The sequence below is a fragment of the Hemiscyllium ocellatum genome, chromosome 1, assembly GCF_020745735.1.
Source record: "Hemiscyllium ocellatum isolate sHemOce1 chromosome 1, sHemOce1.pat.X.cur, whole genome shotgun sequence".
In the NCBI taxonomy this organism is placed as follows: Eukaryota; Metazoa; Chordata; class Chondrichthyes; order Orectolobiformes; family Hemiscylliidae; genus Hemiscyllium; species Hemiscyllium ocellatum.
The window spans coordinates 44,959,618-44,977,326 of record NC_083401.1 but is presented as its reverse complement, the minus strand read 5'-3'; the positions used below and the strand labels follow the sequence as shown (position 1 = coordinate 44,977,326).

Below are 17,709 nucleotides of genomic sequence, written 5' to 3'. Positions count from 1 at the left end.
GGAAAACTTTAATAATTGCTGGGGCTGTGCTATTAACTTCATTATCATCAATACAATTATAAGTAGCTGGATAATTGCCTCTTTGAGATTTATTAATGTAGTAACATGTTACAGTCACAGCTGGTTTCTTTCATTACTTCTAAATCATGTCAGGCAATCGGGTGGGTTTCAGAGATTAATCATTGTACCTGATCAGGTCGGATTTTAATTTCATTTTCCTGATATGTTATCATTGGTCCAAAACATTGAGTCCTGTCCAAATGAATTATCTTGTTAGTACAATATTAATGTAGTAAAGACATGCTTGTATCTTTATTCTGTAGTAGCAGCAGAGCTACAATAAAATTGTTTGCAGAAAGAGGCGGAGTCAATGATGTAACTTTAAGATAAACTCTTAATAAAACAGCTGGCCCAGAAAGTGCAGAACCCCCTGCAACTGTTGCCATGTGAACATAAAGTTAAATACAAATGGCATAAAGGATTTAGTCTTCTCCTTTGTTTGTATATACCTTAATTTTAGTGGCCATTTTTATTTTTGATCGATGGGGAGACTGTGTGCTGAGTGTGCATGTGATGTCAAACATCACATGCTGTTATGCTAATACTAGCTAGAATACATGCGTTAAACTACCAGGAATGTCTTCAAGCATGACCTTCAATGCTGTATTACCAAGGCAGCCCCATTGCAGACGCAGAGATATTTATCTGTGATAGTGCAATTCTTTCTATTAAAATCAACTACAGCAGAAAGTGTCTGTTTATGAGTTTACTATTCTGTTATGCACCTGACACTATGACAGTCTACCTTCACGTAATGTTGTCATTCGTGGCAACGTGCCAATAAGGAAGTAGAAATGTACAGCTTGAGTTTCAGTGACAGGCTCTGCAGTATGGACAGGAACTAATGGGTCTCTATAGATCTTTAACTGTGAAATATATTGACTAAATGCAGGGGTAAATGTGACCATGTCGAGATTTGGATAATCAGCCTACAAAGGTTGTTGTCAGGAATGCCTCAGTTGCCAGGTGCTGAATTACAGACATATCTAGTTTCATTTCATTTCAGAAAGGTGAGTGAGATGTTCTTTTTATTTTTTTTATGTACAAAAGTTAACAATAATTGCACATATTTAAATTATTTAAGGATACCTAAGGAGCCTGATTTGTGATTTCTGGTTAAGATGAAAGATTTAAAAATGTAGTATTCATTCCTTTTATAGAACAGTCTGATTTTTTAATCAGAAATTTCTAGATTGGAATGTACAAAGAGTCTGCCCTCATAATATCTGCAAACTGAACCATTGGAGATGGGGTAACTGGGTATGCTTACCTCAATCATTGAATTCTAACTTTGCATTTGGTCTGCCTTTCAGTTAAAATTCCAATCCAAAGAGTCAAGTTGAATTCTGTTTGCACTGTAGCATATGTTGAGCTGTGTATTTTGTTAGAGTATACAAAATAATGTCTCAATTAGGTACACGCCTGAATCCTTTGTCTCAGGTGAGGCAATGGAAACCAGAACAGGCTAGGATCAGGTAGGATCACAACTCTTGCTGAACTGCTTTTTAACTACAGGCCTTCCACTGAAGTAAGATCAGGAAGTTAGGTACACGTCGGTGCTCAGCACTTAGCTGCACTAGTTTTGATTTAAGAACAGAGGAATCAGCTTCCTTATGGCAGGAAACAAAAGAGTAATATTGTGAATCAAATACATGTATAGAATTGCACAAACTTTATACAGAAGCTTTTTTCCTTACCATGTCTAAAATGTGCCTTTATTCTGATTTAATCTGTATCCTAATTTGAGTAAATTAGCATAATCTGACATAGGTTTACCTTACAGTATTTAATATTTGTGGCTCTAAACATCATGGCTGTAAAAGAGCATCTTATGTGGGTGGCTCAGGGTGATATTCTGTTGCTATCCCATTTACCCACCAACCAAAACTACAATGAAATGTCTCCCAGATCTTCTACCTGCTGCCCTTATCACAACCCAGGAGCAATCTTTGGACCTGTCTGGGGATGTTGATTAGATATCTGGGCATTTAGCTAATATGGCCTGCCAGTCCCATGTTTGCTGAGAATAGACATGAATTTCATACTGTGACTTGGAAAGTTGCTAAAGAAGGGGAGAAGCCATGGTAATCAATTGTAGGCTTATTATATCCAATAAAAGTAATAGTTTCAGAGAGTCCATAGCACAGAAAAAGGTCCTTTGGGCCATCAAGTCTGTGCTGGTCAAGAATTTAATTATTTTAATATAATTTTCCAGGACCTTGTCTCTATCCTTGTCTTGACATCACACATGTAAATCTGAATACTTCTTAAATTTTATGAGAATTTCTGCTTGATTACCCTTACAGCCAGTGAGTTCCAGATTCTCATCACCCTCTGTGTGAAAGACCCTTTCCTCATATCTCTTCTAATCTTACTACCCCTTATCCTAAACCTATGACTCCTGGCCATTGATCCCTTTTCAAGGGTAAAAGTTTCCTGTCTATTCTATTTATCCCCCTCATAATTTTATTCATCTCAACCACGTGCTCCCTCAGTCTCCTCTGCTCCAAGGAAAACTACCCCAGTCTGTCCAATCTCTTTTTATAATTAAAACTCTCCAGAGAAAGTCCTAATAAATCTCCTCTGCATCCTTTCCACTGCAGTCACATCCCTGCTGTGATTTGGTTTCCAGAACTGCACACAATACTCTAGCTGATGCCTAACCAACGATTTATATATTAACAGCATACCTCCTTGCTCTTCAGCTCTGTGCATTGACTAACAAAGATAATTATCCACCATGCCTTTTTAAACACTTCATTGACATGTCTGAACAGACTGGTGAATTGTGCACACCAGGGTCCCTCTGATTATCGCTGATTCTCAAGGTCCTACTGTTCATCATGTATCCCTTGCCTTGCTTGTTCTGCCCAAGTGCATCACTTCACACTTATCCAGACTGAATTCCATTCATCACTGATCAGCCCATCTGATCAACCTGTCTAAATCCTCCTGTAATCTAAAGCTATCCACCTCAGTACTTATCATCTTACCAATTTTTGTATCATCAATAAACTTACTGAACAATCTTCCTGCATTCAAATCTAAATAATTTATTTAAATCAAAAACAGCAAGGGCCCCAACACTAATTCTGTAGAACCCAATTGGACACAGGCTTCCAGTCACAAAAACACCCTTCAACCATCAGCCTCTGCTTCCTCCTCCTCAGCTAATCTGGACCGAATTTGCCATGAGCTCTTCTCTTCACTTGTCAATCTCCCATGCTGAATCTTACCAAAAGCTTCATTGAAGTTCACATAGACTACATTCAATAAATTCACCTCAACTGCATGCCTGGCCATCTCTTCAAAAAATTTAATCAAATTTGTCAGAAATGACTTCCCTGTGAGGATAATGTGACTTTAAGAGATGTATTTTGTCCTGTTATTCTTTATGAAGAAAGATTCAGACATAGGTTATGAGCAGTCTGCTCCAAAGTTAATAAAGTAAACAGCTTGTGAAGTCTTGGTTTTTTTTTTAAAAGTTGGAACAATAGAAGCAGCCTTCAGTAGCAGTTGGGGTTTTGAAGTGAAATATGGAAGCTTCTATTCCTCTCTCTGTTACAGTGAGAAGGCTGGGATTCTCATCCACCTGCTAGAATTGCATATGAGACGATCTATTTTACTGACTTTGCTTTTGTCAAGGGTGTGTTAATGGGATTTTACTATGTTGAAACAGTTCATTATTAGTAGTTTATCTATATATATGTGTGTTTATGTGTGTGTGTAGTTAAGCATTTTGACATAGTTACAATTAAACCAATTCTTTTCTTTTAATTTTGTTTTGCATTTTAATCATAGTGTATGAATAAAGTGTGTTTTGTTTCAAATCTGATAGTTTAACCAATCAAATTGCATCCAGAACATAGCACCTTACTTACCTTTTAAATAAGAAAAAGTTAGGGTCTAGATTAACTTCCTAATGTGTTTTGAAGGGGTTTGGTATTGTCCGTCACATCCCTAAACAAAGTCATGTTGACTGCTCTTGACCAATCCCCAACTCTCCAAGTGCAGATTAATTCTGCTCATCAAAATTGCTTCTAATTGTTTCCCCGCCACTGTGGTTAGACTGACCTACCTTTAGTTTCATCGTTTATTCATTGTTACCTTCCTGAATAATCAGACCACATTTGCTGTCTTCCTGTCCTCTGACACCTCTCCAGAGGCTAGAGAGAAATTGGACATTTTTTCCAGAGCCACTGCAATTTCCTGCCTTATCTTACTCACCAGTCTGGGATACATTCATCCGCTCCTGGCGAATTACCCACTTCTTAGCCTACCAGACCACTCAGAATCTCTTCTCTGTCTATGCTGATTTCTTTAATTTAATTGCAGCACTGGCCTTCTCCTGATTTCTATAACCATCTCATTCCTCACACAAGTGAACTCTGATGCAAAGTGTTCATTCAGAACCCTACTTGCGTCCTCCAACTCCATGCATATATTACCACTGTGGTCCTTAATGGGCTCAGTTCTTTTCATTGTTATTCTTTTACATTTAACTTATTTTTGGATAACTGGAATTTTCTTTACTTTATCTGTCATTTATCCTTTCATGCCTTCTTTTTGCTGTCCTAATTTCCTTATAATGAATTCCCTTGCATAAGCATTACTGCTCCAGTGCTTCTGCTGTTTTCAGCCTTCAATCTCTGTCAGAAGCCTCCCTTTTTCTCTTCATCCAATCCAGTATATCTTTAGATATCCAGGATTCACGAGATTATAGGCAGTTATTTTCCTTTATGGAAAAAAGACGAACTTTAGTATCATCGACCACCTCGGAAGGCAAAGTACCATTCCTATTTTTGGCTTTCTTACCAAAATTAAATATATAATTCAAGGTCTGGTTTCACTGACACACAATACAAATGCAGCATAGCACCTTTTGTGTTATATTGTACTAGGGTAGCAATGTGTTCTGTTAATTCATACTTATTCTGCTCCGTTGTGAATTGATGTGCTGTCAGTCACAATGCAATGGCTTGGAAGATATAGTTCATCTGCAAAAGTAACACATGGAGGGCTGTCAAGTTACCAAATGCAGGCAAACTATTATATTGCCAGCTTGCAGATTATGCTGTATTATAAAACAACATGCCTTTCAATCTTGTTTTGCTTATTCTGAAGTCTTACAATTTTTAAAAATGGTATTTTTGAGATTAGATTCCCTACGGTGTGGAAACAGGCCTTTCAGCCCAACAAATCCACACTGACCCTCTGAAGAGTAACACACTTCCTTCTGACTAATGCACCTAACACTATGGGCAATTTAGCATGGCCAATTCACCTGATCTGCACAGCGTTGGTCTGTGGGAGGAAATCCATGCAGACATGGGGAGAATGTGCAAACTCCACACAGACAGTCAACCAAGGCTGGAATCAAACCTGGGTCCCTGGTGCTGTGAGGTAGCAGTGCTAACCACTGAACCACCATGCTGCCCAAAGATATTTGATCTTTATACTCTAATTTGGAGACTCTATGAAATTCCTTTCTCAATACATTGATATTTTAAAATTATGTATTAAGACAATTACTTACATATGCATTAATTTTTTGTATATCAATATTCACACATCTAATTACACTCTCTCTAGCATTACCAGTATTCACAAAAGGTATTTCTTTTTACTTTGCCATACCAGTTTCACACCTACATTGGTCCTTTCTTCTCTACAACCATATCCACTCCCTTTGCCTTTTGTTCTTTGTTACCTTTAATCTCTCCCTGACTTTTCTCTAACTTTACCTTATGCTCCAATAATTCCTCCCTGACTTTCCTTAGTGCTTAAAACCCATAATTTTTCCAACTTTTCAGTTACCAAGAAACAACATATTGGAACTGAAATGTTAACTCTGCTTTTCTCACCATGGATGCTGCCAGGCCTCTGTGGTTTATTAAGATTTCTGATGTAAATAATATTTTGTTTTTGTTGAAGATCAGGGAGTGTTGTGTCAATATCCACCTTACCAGGTTATCTGTGCTTAACAAATTCCCACCAATGACATAGTGCAACTTGGTCTTAGTTTCCAGATCTGCAGTATGTAATTAGATCTTCAATTAAGAAAAGATGATATGCTTTACAATTTTTATTCATTCTTAGGATATGCTTCAGCATTTCAAAAAGGCAGCTCACTACCACATTCTTGAGGGCAACTAGGGACAGGCAATAGATGCTGGTCCAGCCAGCAATGCCTCCTCTCCATGAATAGATTTTTTTTAAATGTCCCTGTGGTGAGGTTACCAACACTGCAGTGCAGGTATAAGATTTAGACTCAGTGATGATTTAGATTTTAAATAATTCTTAGTGCTAAAGCGATCAAAGGGTATGGGGAGAAAACAAGGATGTTGTACTGAGTTGGATGATGAGCCAAGAGCAAAATGAATGGCAGGGCAGGCTTGAAGTGCAGAAAGGAACATTACTGCTTCAATTCTGTATCTTACTATGTCTCTAGGATTGTAGATATTGTTCCAAATCAGAATGGCGTATGACTTGGAGTTGAGCAAGTGGGTGACAGTGCTCCTTTGTGTCTGCTACACTTGTTCTCAGAGTAATAGAACCATAAAGTAAAAACAGGCCCTTTGGCCCATTGAGTAAGTACCATTAAATCTACACTAAATGTACAGTAGTCCCAATTTCTAACACTTGGTCCATAGCCTTGAATATTTTGATGCTTCAAGTGTCCATTCAAGTATTTTATAAAAAGTTATGAAGTTTCATGTCTCAACAATCCTCCTAGATAGGAGGATTCCAGACCCCCACAATTCTCTGGGTGAAATGTATTTTCCTCAAATCTCTTCTAAACCTTCTACCTTCCATTTTAAAATTATACCCTCTTAAATTGACACTTCAACTAAGGGCAACAGCTGCTTGTTATCCATTCTGTATATACCCCTCATAACTTTATACACCTCTATCAGGTTCCTCTCAACCTTCTCTATTCCAAAGAAAACAACCCAAACTAATCCAGGCTTGCTTCAAAGCAGACGTGCTCCAAACCAAACAATATCCCAGTGAATCACCTCTGTACCCCCTTCAGTGCAATCACATCTTTCCTATAGTTTGGGTGACCACAGTACTCCAGCTGTGTTCTAACCAAAGTCCTGGACAGCTCCAACATAACCTCTCTGCTCTTATCATCTATGCCTCGACTGATAAAGACAATGCCTTCTTAACTACATTATTAACATGTCCTGTCAGCTTCAGGAATTTGTGGACTTTAAGATTCCTTTGTTCCTCTGAGTTTCCTAGTGTCCTATCATTCATTAAGTATTCCCTTAGTTGTTTCAAAGTGCACACCCCACATTCATCAAGGTTAAATTTAATATGCCATTGATTTGCCCATATTACTAATCAGTATATATCCTCCTGTAAACTCAGCCCTTCTTCCTCAATGCCAACCACTTGGCCAATCATAGTATCATGGGCAAACTTGCTTATCATAACCCCTGTAACTCTCATTCATATCATTTATGTATATATTATACATATCTTGAACAAGAATGGACCCAGCACTGACCTTGTTGTATGCCACTGAATACCAGACTCCAGTCACAAGAACAACTTCTATCACCATCTTGTGTCTCCTGCCAATGAGCCAATCTTCTAGATAAAGTTTTGAAAGATGCTATCAAATAATTCTTGGTAATTTGCAACAGTGCATCTTATTGTTGGTACACACTACAGCCAATGTAACCAGCGTTGAAAGGAGCAAAAGATTAAAATGGTAGATTGAGTGCCAACCCAGTGAGCTGTTTGACCTGGATGGTGTCCAGTTTTGTCATTACGGCTTCAAACATCCAGGTAAGTGGAGATTATTTATGTAGGCTACAAGAGTTTTCAGCATTGCAACATAAAGAATCTAAATTGAGCTTTGTCTGTCTGAGGAGATAATACATATTAATCTAAACAAATACAAGTACAATTCAAGAATAGAAATAAATGGAGAAACTCAGCATCTGTGGACAAAATGCAGAGTTAATGTTATTGAAGATACAATTCAGACTTATGACAAAATAAAACTAATTAAAGAGTCGTCTAATCAAATTTTTCCTTTCTTTGTCACCTAAAAAGGTTACGTTTTTATTGCACTAAAATGTATTGCACGGAGAGTAGAGTGGTGGAAAACAACAGCCAAGGATCAGAAGGGAAACAACTCTATTATGGTTCTGCCATGAAACAAATTAAGGAAGAGACAGAATACGTTAAAAAGGTGAAATAATAATCTTGATTAGTCATAATGCACTTTGCAATGACTTGCTGAATAACCTATTCTTATTATCAGTTAAAGCACTATGTGTGACTCCTGTGATGTTTCATGTGGTTAATTCATGTAATGTCAACAATGTCTGCCTGAAAACTAGGTGTAAGATTGTGCAAAATTGGTGCTGTATTTCCATCAGGCATGACTGGCATCCCAGGATTTTAGATGGCATCTAACAGATAGTGTACTAGGGTACCAGTAAAGAGGAAGATTAGATTGGGATCATTGGAGATTTGAGGTTGAACTGAGGTCGAGGGTGGATCATCCAAGGGGCAAGGGAAAAATCTTACTGCAATGTATGACCATGCATGGTACAGCATGGTACAGGCATGGTACAGCATGGTACAGGCATGGTACAGCATGGTACAGGCATGAACAATTGAGGCATGCAAAATGAAATTAGATTATTAGTTGAGAAGAAAAGTCAAGATTACAGACTGTGGCACTAGAGTAATTTCTCCTTCAGAGGGCCAGCAGAGACATGATGGATCATCTGGCCTCTTGCTGTCATGATTCTATAATTTTCACAGGCAATGAACATAATACAACATTTTGGCCTGTGTCCTAAAAGATTTGGAATGTGGTGTTTCCCTGGGCAAACTGAGTCAGCCAGATTTTCACCCAAAATAATGAGCATGAATGTTTCAATTTCTAGGGACAGATATAAAACAATACTACGTTGCTGAGTATTTCTCCACTGCAGTAATAAACAGACACGTTTGTTCCAATTAGCAACATTTATTGACCAGGCAACAATTGAAATTTGAATAACCTTATGTATATTCACTTTTAGCAATTAGAATTTATTGTCTTGAAAGTAAAGGCCAATATAAAAATAAAGTTTTTTAGAAGTTCGCTCATGGGCTGTGGAAATCACTGGCTGGGCCAACATTTATTCCCCATCTTTAGTTGCCCTTGAGAAGGTGGTGGTGAGCTGCCTTCTTGAGCTATTGCAGTCCATTTGCTGTAGGCAGGCTTATAATGCTATTAGCGGGGGAATTCCAGGATTTCTGACCGAGTGAGATTGAAGGAACAGTGATATATTTTCAAGTCAGGATAGTGAGCAGCTTGGAGGAGTACTTGCAGATGTATTTCCATGTATATACTGCCGTTGCCCTTCTAGATGGAAGTGGTCATGGGTTTGGAAGGTGAAAGGTCTAAGGACCCTTGGTGAATTTTTGCAGTGCATCTTATAGATGATACACACCGTTCCTAATGAACATTGGTGGTGGAAGGAATGGATGCTTCAAGATGTGGTGCCAATCAAGTGGACTGCTTTGTTCTGGATGGTGTGTCAAGCGTCTTGAGTGTTGTTGGGGCTGTACTCATCCAGACAAGTGGGGAGTATTCCATCATATTCCTGGTTTGTACTTTGTTGACAATGGATAAGCATTGGGGTGTCAGCAGTTGAGTTACTCTCTGCAGTATTCCTAAGCGTCTGACTTGCTCTTTGTAGCCAATGTATTAACGTGGTTAGTCCAGCTGAGTTTCTGGTCAATGGTAACCCTCAGGATGTTCCTACTGAGTGATTCATTGATGGAAACACCATTCAATGTCGAGGGGTAGTGATTAGATTTTCTGTTGTTAAAGATTGTCATTGGCATTTGTGTGGACATCGACAAGGGAGGGGAATCCAAAAGTAGAAGCCATAGGTTTAAGATGAGAGGTGAAAGATTTAAAAGGGACCTAAGGGGCAATGTTTTCATACAGGTTGGTCTGTGTATGAAATGAGCTGCTGGAGGAAGTGGTGGAGGCTGGTACAATTACAACATTTACAGGTAAAAGGCATCAGGATGGGTGTAAAAATAGGAAGTTTTTAGAGGGAAATGGGCCAAATGCTAGCAAATGACACTAGATTAATTTAGGATATTTGGTCAGCATGGGCAAATTGGACTGATAGGCCTGTTTCTGTGCTGTTCATCTCTATGACTCTACGACGGTATGTGTGGTGCAAGTGTAACCTACCACTTCTCAACGCAAACATGGATATTGTCCAGAGCTTGCTGTGTTTACAAATAACTAATTTAAAAATAACTGCAAAATAATGTACTATTCCATGCATAGTACAGTACTCTTACATTAGAAAATGACACTTCACACAAGAAGGTTGTTAATTTTAATTAAAATATTGATTAAGGGAAAGCCTTGGATTTGGTCAAGGCAAAGGCTCTCAGAGAAATCAGGACCTCAGTCTGTGAGCAGGATGAGTCAGGGGTGTCAGTTATCCAGACTTTTATCTTTCTCCCTTTCTATTTAGATGCGAATTACATTACAGAATATGCGACAACAGCTATTTGGAAATGAAGGTGAAGTGGCTGACAATCAACAAGCTCAAGAGTTGAAGGTACTCTTTGTATTTTCTTTATATTTGCTGATTTTACTAATACTTTGTGAGAATCTCAAGAGTACGCACTGTCAACCGTAAACCATTAGCGACGTGTTATTAGAATCAGGATTCCACGTTTTGCTAAAATGGCTGACATTGGATTGGTGAGACTGACCTTGCACTCACCTGACCAAAAACAATTCACAAATTATGTTGGCGTTCTCCCAGAGTGATTCCACTCATGCCAGGGAATATTCCACCATTTGGGGGAAAACAGTTGCTATAAGAATAGATGTGCGCCACTTCGGTGCACACTGTCACCCTGGTGTGCAGCCGTGAAATTCAAACTCTGCATCCAGAGGAGCATGCCTCCTTTTTAAACAACCAAACCCCCTTCCCTCAGACCTAGTAAATAGTGAGTGCCAGTAAAACACGAGTCAAAGCAGCATCCATCATAATCAATGCAGTGAAGGTAGAAATTGTGATATCTGATCCCTTTCTAGCAATTACTTACTTATTTGAATGGACTTTTATAAGTTGTCTCACAGAAGGAAGCTATTCAGCCCATTGTGTCCATGCCAGTCAATAATTATCTCATTACACTCATCCAATTTTCTAGCTCTTACCCCATAGCCCTGGAGACTATGGCAACACAAGAGAATATCTAAATGTTGCTAAAATGTACGAGAGTTTTTGACAGAATGAACCTTGCAGGCAGTGAGTTCCAGAGCTCCACCACCCTCTGAGTGAAAAATTTGTCCTCAACTCTCCTCATGGCATTTTTCCTCTTCACTTAATTCTCTGCCATTTGGTTATTGACCCCTTTACTAATGAAAAATCTTTTCTCACAGCTCAGATCCTCTAGGGTCAGTATCTTGACAATTCACTTCCTCACCAAACTAATGCAATCATTTCCTTCCTATAATAGGATGACCAGAACTGTATGAAGTATCCAGTTGTGGCCCAACCAACATTTTATACAGTCCCAGTGTGATTTCCTTGCTGTTGTGTTCTATGTCTCAGAAAATAAATGAAAATACCCCATATGTCTTCTCAACCACTTTTTCTGCTAGCATTGTTACCTTCTGAAATCTGTGGTGTGCTCACCAAGATCTCTTTGATCTTCAGCATTTTTTAGGGTTCTACTATTCATAGTATAATCTGTTGTCTTGATAGTATACTAAATAAGAATTCACTAAAACAAAACGAACAAAACTGCAAATGCTGAAGATCTAACCCAAAAACAGAAATTGCTAGACACTCAGCAGGTCTGCGAGAAGAAAGCAGAGTTAACATTTTGTGTCTGGTGACTTTTCATCAGAACTGTTAGTAGCTTTATCTTTCAGGCAATCTAGTTTAATCTTGCCCCCACATCAATAGTAAACTCCCCACAAAGATGTTGGCCCTGTTCCTGTTAAAAAGTAACCCATCCGATTCATACAGGACACACCTTCCCCAGAAATGATTCCAAATGTCTGAGGAATTTAAAGCCCTCAATGGTCCAGCCACACATTCATCTGCTCTATCCTTCGATAGTTATACTCAATGTTGCATCACATCGGTCATTACCTCATCTGACGTTCTGCTTTTCAATACCCTTCCTGACTTCCTAAAGTCTGCTTGCAGGATCTGATTTCTCTTTCTTCCAATGCCATCAGTCACAACATGGATCATAACCTCTAGCTGTTCCCCTTCTTCTCTCTATTGGTCCCCATTCCCTCTCTGCATGGACTTCCTTAAACTGCAGCTCCTGGGAGATCATAAATTGATTTTTCTTTAAACAGCTTTATTACTGATCTGTCTGCATCTGGGACATCTCTCCACTCAGTGCTCCTTTTAACTTACTGCTGTCACTCCCATGTTCCTCACAGGTCACCCACTGGTCTCTCAGTCTCTGGGACCTCTTCACTCTTGCTTGCAGAAACATAGAGTTATAAAGGGTATAGATAAGATAGAAATGGGCAGGTTGTATTCAGTGGCAGGTAGAACTAGAACTAGGGGATACAGCCTTAAAACAAGGGACACTAGATTTAGGACTGAGTTGAGAAGGACCTTCTTCTCCCAAAGGATTGTGAATCTGTGGAATTCCTTGCCCAATGAGGCAGTTGAGGCTACCTCGGTGAACGTTTTAAAGGCACAGATAGATACATTTTTGAACAGGAAAGGAATTAAGGGTTAAGGTAAACAGGCAAGTAAGTGGAGCTGAGTCCCTCAAAGTGATTGGTCATGGTCTTATTAAATGGTTACGCATGAGTCCAGACCCACAGCAGTGTGGGTAATTAGGGATAGGCAATAAATGCTGACCTAGCCAGTGATGCCCATATCCCATGAATGAATAGATAATGGCAACAGAGGTAGAAACCCTGGCTAATAATTCTCCACTGATTTTCACCCTTCATTGAAATACTCCCACTGCTAATGTACTTTAAAAAGAGGGAGATAGTCTCTGAAGTTCCATACTTGGATCACTAGAGTTGAGAACTTTCAGTCAGGGTGGCACCATGCAGGTTATCATTGTCCACATCTACTCTGTTGTACCTCACTTTGATAATATTGAAGCTGGGTTAGGAGGAAAAAAGGATTAACCAATATCATTGAGCCTCATCACTAGTTAATAAGCTGTGTTTGAAAAACTGTGTATACTTTGGTTGAGTAGAATACTCTACATTGTCACAACACCAAATTCTTTCAAAGAATGAAAGGAAGAATGTCCACTTAGCCTTTTGCAACATAAGAATCTCTCAAAGTGCTCCCAACCAATCAAATACAACTGATGTATAATAATTGTTGTATCATCAATAGGATGGGAAGTGGGTTTGGAATCTGGAGGATTTTGCTCAGTACTTCAGTTAGATGTACTGTCTTTAGATGGGACAAAGCCTTCTCAGATAGAGGCAAATGATCCCATGGTGCAAATATTGAGATGCCCACAGATATGATCTCTCAAGCAATATTACAAATAGAGATTACCCAGTTATTATCTTATTGCTATTTATTGGACATGACTGTAACTACACTTCAAAAGGGTTCAGGTACATAATTCTTTGAAGTTTGCCACACATAAAGATAGGGTTTAGCATCCTTGCTTCCATAGCTCAGACGTTTGAATATAGAATTGAGATTTTAAGTTGAGGTTGTACAGGACATTGGTGAGGCTTCTTCTGGAGTACTCTGTCAATTTCTGGTCACCCTGTTATAGGAAGGATACTATTAAGCCGGAGAGGGTTCAGAAGAGATTAATCAGAATGTTGCTGGGAATGGAAGGCTTGAGTTATAAGGCGAGGCTGGATAGACTGGGACATTTTTCACTGGAGCGTAGGAGGTTGAGAGGTGACCTTAATGAGATTTATGAAATAATGAGAGGCATTGTGATGATGTTGTTCCTTTATCAAGGTTATGTTGTCCTTGTATTTTTTTTCTCACAGAGGTTGTAAGCACAAAGACTCCCGAAGGGTTTTAGGGCCCGTTTGATTATAGCTAACAGATACTGCCTCAGGAACAGGCTTTCAAGTTTTAAAAAAACACTTGTACATTGAAAGGGGAGGGGCCAGTTCTCCCAGCTCAGCTTTTCTCTGGTTTGGTTTGGTTTGGTTTTAGCAGGCAGTCAGTTATGAAGCTGCTGGACCCAAAGAAACAAGGTCCATGCTGATCCTCCCTCTCTCTGGACTCATAGAAGCAGTTCCATGATGATTCTCCCTCTGTCTGACATCTCTCCTGTGAAAATCTTTGATGATCTTTTTTTTTGTAAAGGGGTGTTAATGTGGAATTGTTGCGAGTACTTGGAACAGAATCATTAAGTTAGGATAATCTGTTGCGTTTTCAGATAGGTTAAGTTATTCTGTATTCTGTTCTCTGGTGTTTTGTGTTTCATTTTATAATCTTGCAAATAAATTCTGTTTGGTTTAAAACTAAGTGGCTGGGCCAGCTGCATCTCTCCTGGCCTATCCACTTAACACCTGCTTAAAACAACTCGCAAAGTTAGGGTCCAGGCTACTTTCTTGATATGTTTTGAGGAGATCTAGCCTAGTCCATAACAGTATAGGCAAGTGTCTTTTCCCTAGGATAGGGGATTTCAAAATAAAGGGTATATTTTGAAGGTGAGAGGTGAAATATTTTCAAAAGACATGAGGAACAGTTTTTTTTACACAGAGTTGTTCATGTTTGGAATGAACTTCCAGATGAAGTGGTAGATGCGGGTACTTACAACATGTAAAAGACATTTAGATAAGTACGTGAATAAGAAACATTTGAATGGATATGGGCCAAGCGCAGGCAGATGGGACTATTTACTTTGGGATTATGTTCGGCATGGACTGGTTCAATCAAAGAGTCTGTATCACTCTATGACTCAAAGTACTGAGTGGATGTAACACATTTTGGGATGCCCTATATTAATGGAATTTTTGCATTTTTGTTGGAACTACAATGTCACTGGTTGAATTATAACATTAAAACTTCGGGTTGACAAAGGGCTGTTGTAACATTGCAGGCTGTGACGGTGTGAAAACATGACTCACTCAGCAATATCACCAGATGAAAGCTTTACCCCTGAATAATACAGTTTTTGTTTGTAGCGTCCCACCGCACATTATACAATTGGTTATTATCTTGCACAGTTTCTTTATGCTATTGCAGTATGATTCCAATAATATTTTGTTAGAAATTGCTCAGTTAGTTACAACATGCATTCAATAGTTCTGACAGGAATGGGAAGGCCCTGACACAACTATTATAGGAGCAATTTCCACATTCGCTTGAAATTCTCTTACTTTAGCAGAGGAAACTAACTCTTTTGTTAAAATATATTTTTATTGAAGAAAGGTTTGGAATATTTTACAAAATTATAAAATTACTACAAAATAGTATAACAATCTTATAATGCAACAACAATAACAGTAAACAAACTACTCTAAAACAGTTTAAAAGAAAAAGAGATTAAAAAAAAATACAAGCTACAATTCAATATATAGTTAAATAAAATAAACTAAATTAAATTGGATTGAACCAAGGTAAATTAAATTAAATTAAATTACAATACTCAGCACAACCCCACCATCACTGGGAGCCTCAGTTGGCATGCCTGTATTTATTTGGGATTCTTCCTCTCAGGGGCCTTCTGCCTGATGGACACAGCTCTCGTGATTACACAAAGGCTCTAATCAATATAGCTGACAAGTCTGCATCTGTATAGTTCAAAAAGGGCCACCAGGTTTATAAAAATGTTCCATTTTTGGTGCACCGTACTTGTAAGGAAGTCTGGGGGATATGCTCCATAACTAACCAACGCCACCCTGAAAGTCCTGGGGAATTCTCTGATATCCAGCTCATCAGAATGTTCTTCCTTGCACAACATGAGAGAATATTAAACAGTTTCTTCCCATGCACATCTAAAGAGGGCAGATTCGGCAGACCCAAGAGGAGGGACTACTTTGACCTCGGTTCCTAGGACCCCTTTCAAAACACTCAATACCTACAAAGCTGTGGCATGACCACAAGCAATGAGTAAGAGCACCAATATCTGTTTTACATTTGGGATACATTGGAGACGCTCCTTTCTTAAATTTCGCAAGCCACTCCGCTGCCAAAAAAGCCCTGCGGAGAACCTTCAGTTGCACAGCCTGCATCCTATTACAAATCAACATTTTCCTTATGTTTTCCCTTATATCCTCTTCTGCCTCTGACAAGATCTCCACCCCCAATTCCTGAGTCCAGATCCCGCACAGTTGCTCAATGTCCTTTGTGACACTACCTCCTAATAAATGGCAGAGGGTACTGAACAAGAGAGTACCTGTGGACTGAAATACTCATCTCTCCACATCCAATTTCAAAAGATTATCAATTATGTAGCCTTTTTCTGTATAAAGTCCTTAAGCTGAAAATAATGAAAGAAATACCTACTAATTAGTTCATATTTCTGGCTCAACTGATCAAAAGACATCATGACCTCCCCCTCAAATAAGTCTCCCAAACAGGAGACTCCTCTAAAGCCAGAATCCATCGATCCCTGCCAAAATCCTGGCATTCCTACTTTGGGAGTAAAAAAAGTTTTATCTAAATTGCCCATGTTTTGTCGCATTATTCGCCGCACTTTAACCGTGTTAAGGACAGATTTCTGAAACACTCCATGACAGTCCTCATCTTGTCCATCGACAGCAAATTAATGAGGGGGCATTCTGCCTGGGAAGCCTCATTGTTCAGCCAAATTGACCTTGGGTCCTGACAACCCAATCAGTCACATAAGATAATAGGGAACTTAATTGATATTTCTTAAAATCTGGAAAGACCACACTCCCATCCCCTGTGGGAGCTGCAATTTGTCAACCTTAATCAAAGGTTACCTGTGATGCCACATAAAAGAGCTGAAAATCTGTTGCTGGAAAAGCGCAGCAGGTCAGGCAGCGTACAAGGAACAGGAAATTCAATATTCGGCATAAGCCCTTCTTCAGGAAAAGACCACATAAAAGACCCGAACCAACTGTTAAGCCTCCATAGTGCTCACCTAGGTAGCATCAAAAGGAACATTCGAATGGGATATAATAAATGAGGAAGAACTTCATTGTAATCAGACCTATTCTACCCAACCAGGAAATCAGAAGAGCTTCCCAACACTGGAGGTCCTGTCTTATCTTCTCTAGCAACTGCACAAAATCAGCTTTGTATAATGAATCAAAGGCCGGAGCAATAAAAATGCCGAAATGCAGGAAACCTCCCTGTGACCGCCCGAAAGGGAATCAGATTCCATCCCCAAGATCGGGTACTCTGACAAACACCTGAACTCAGATTTCTCCAGTTTCCTCATTTCCCCTCCCCCCACCTTGTCTCAGTCAATTCCCTCGAACTCAGCACTGCCCTCCGAACCTGCAATCTTCTTCCTGACCTCTCCGACCCCACCCCACTCTGGCCTATCACCCTCACCTTGACCTCCTTCCACCTATCACATCTCCATCGCCCCTCCCCCAAGTCCCTCCTCCCTACCTTTTATCTTAGCCTGCTGGACACACTTTCCTCATTCCTGATGAAGGGCTTGTGCCCGAAACGTCGAATTTCCTGTTCCTTCGATGCT

The 17,709-nt window shown here is 39.3% G+C and overlaps 1 protein-coding gene across 1 annotated transcript in view; it reads left to right on the top strand.

The window, feature by feature from the left end:
- Window positions 1-857: 857 nt before the first annotated feature.
- Window positions 858-17,709, top strand: part of LOC132818269 (coiled-coil domain-containing protein 68-like) — a 77,738-nt gene continuing 60,886 nt past the window's right edge. Inside the window, exons 1-3 of the mRNA XM_060829096.1 lie at window positions 858-1,070; window positions 8,131-8,269; window positions 10,578-10,664. Coding sequence (XP_060685079.1) covers window positions 8,153-8,269; window positions 10,578-10,664 — 204 coding nt within the window. The 5' untranslated portion in view covers window positions 858-1,070; window positions 8,131-8,152. The remainder of the gene's footprint in view (window positions 1,071-8,130; window positions 8,270-10,577; window positions 10,665-17,709) is intronic.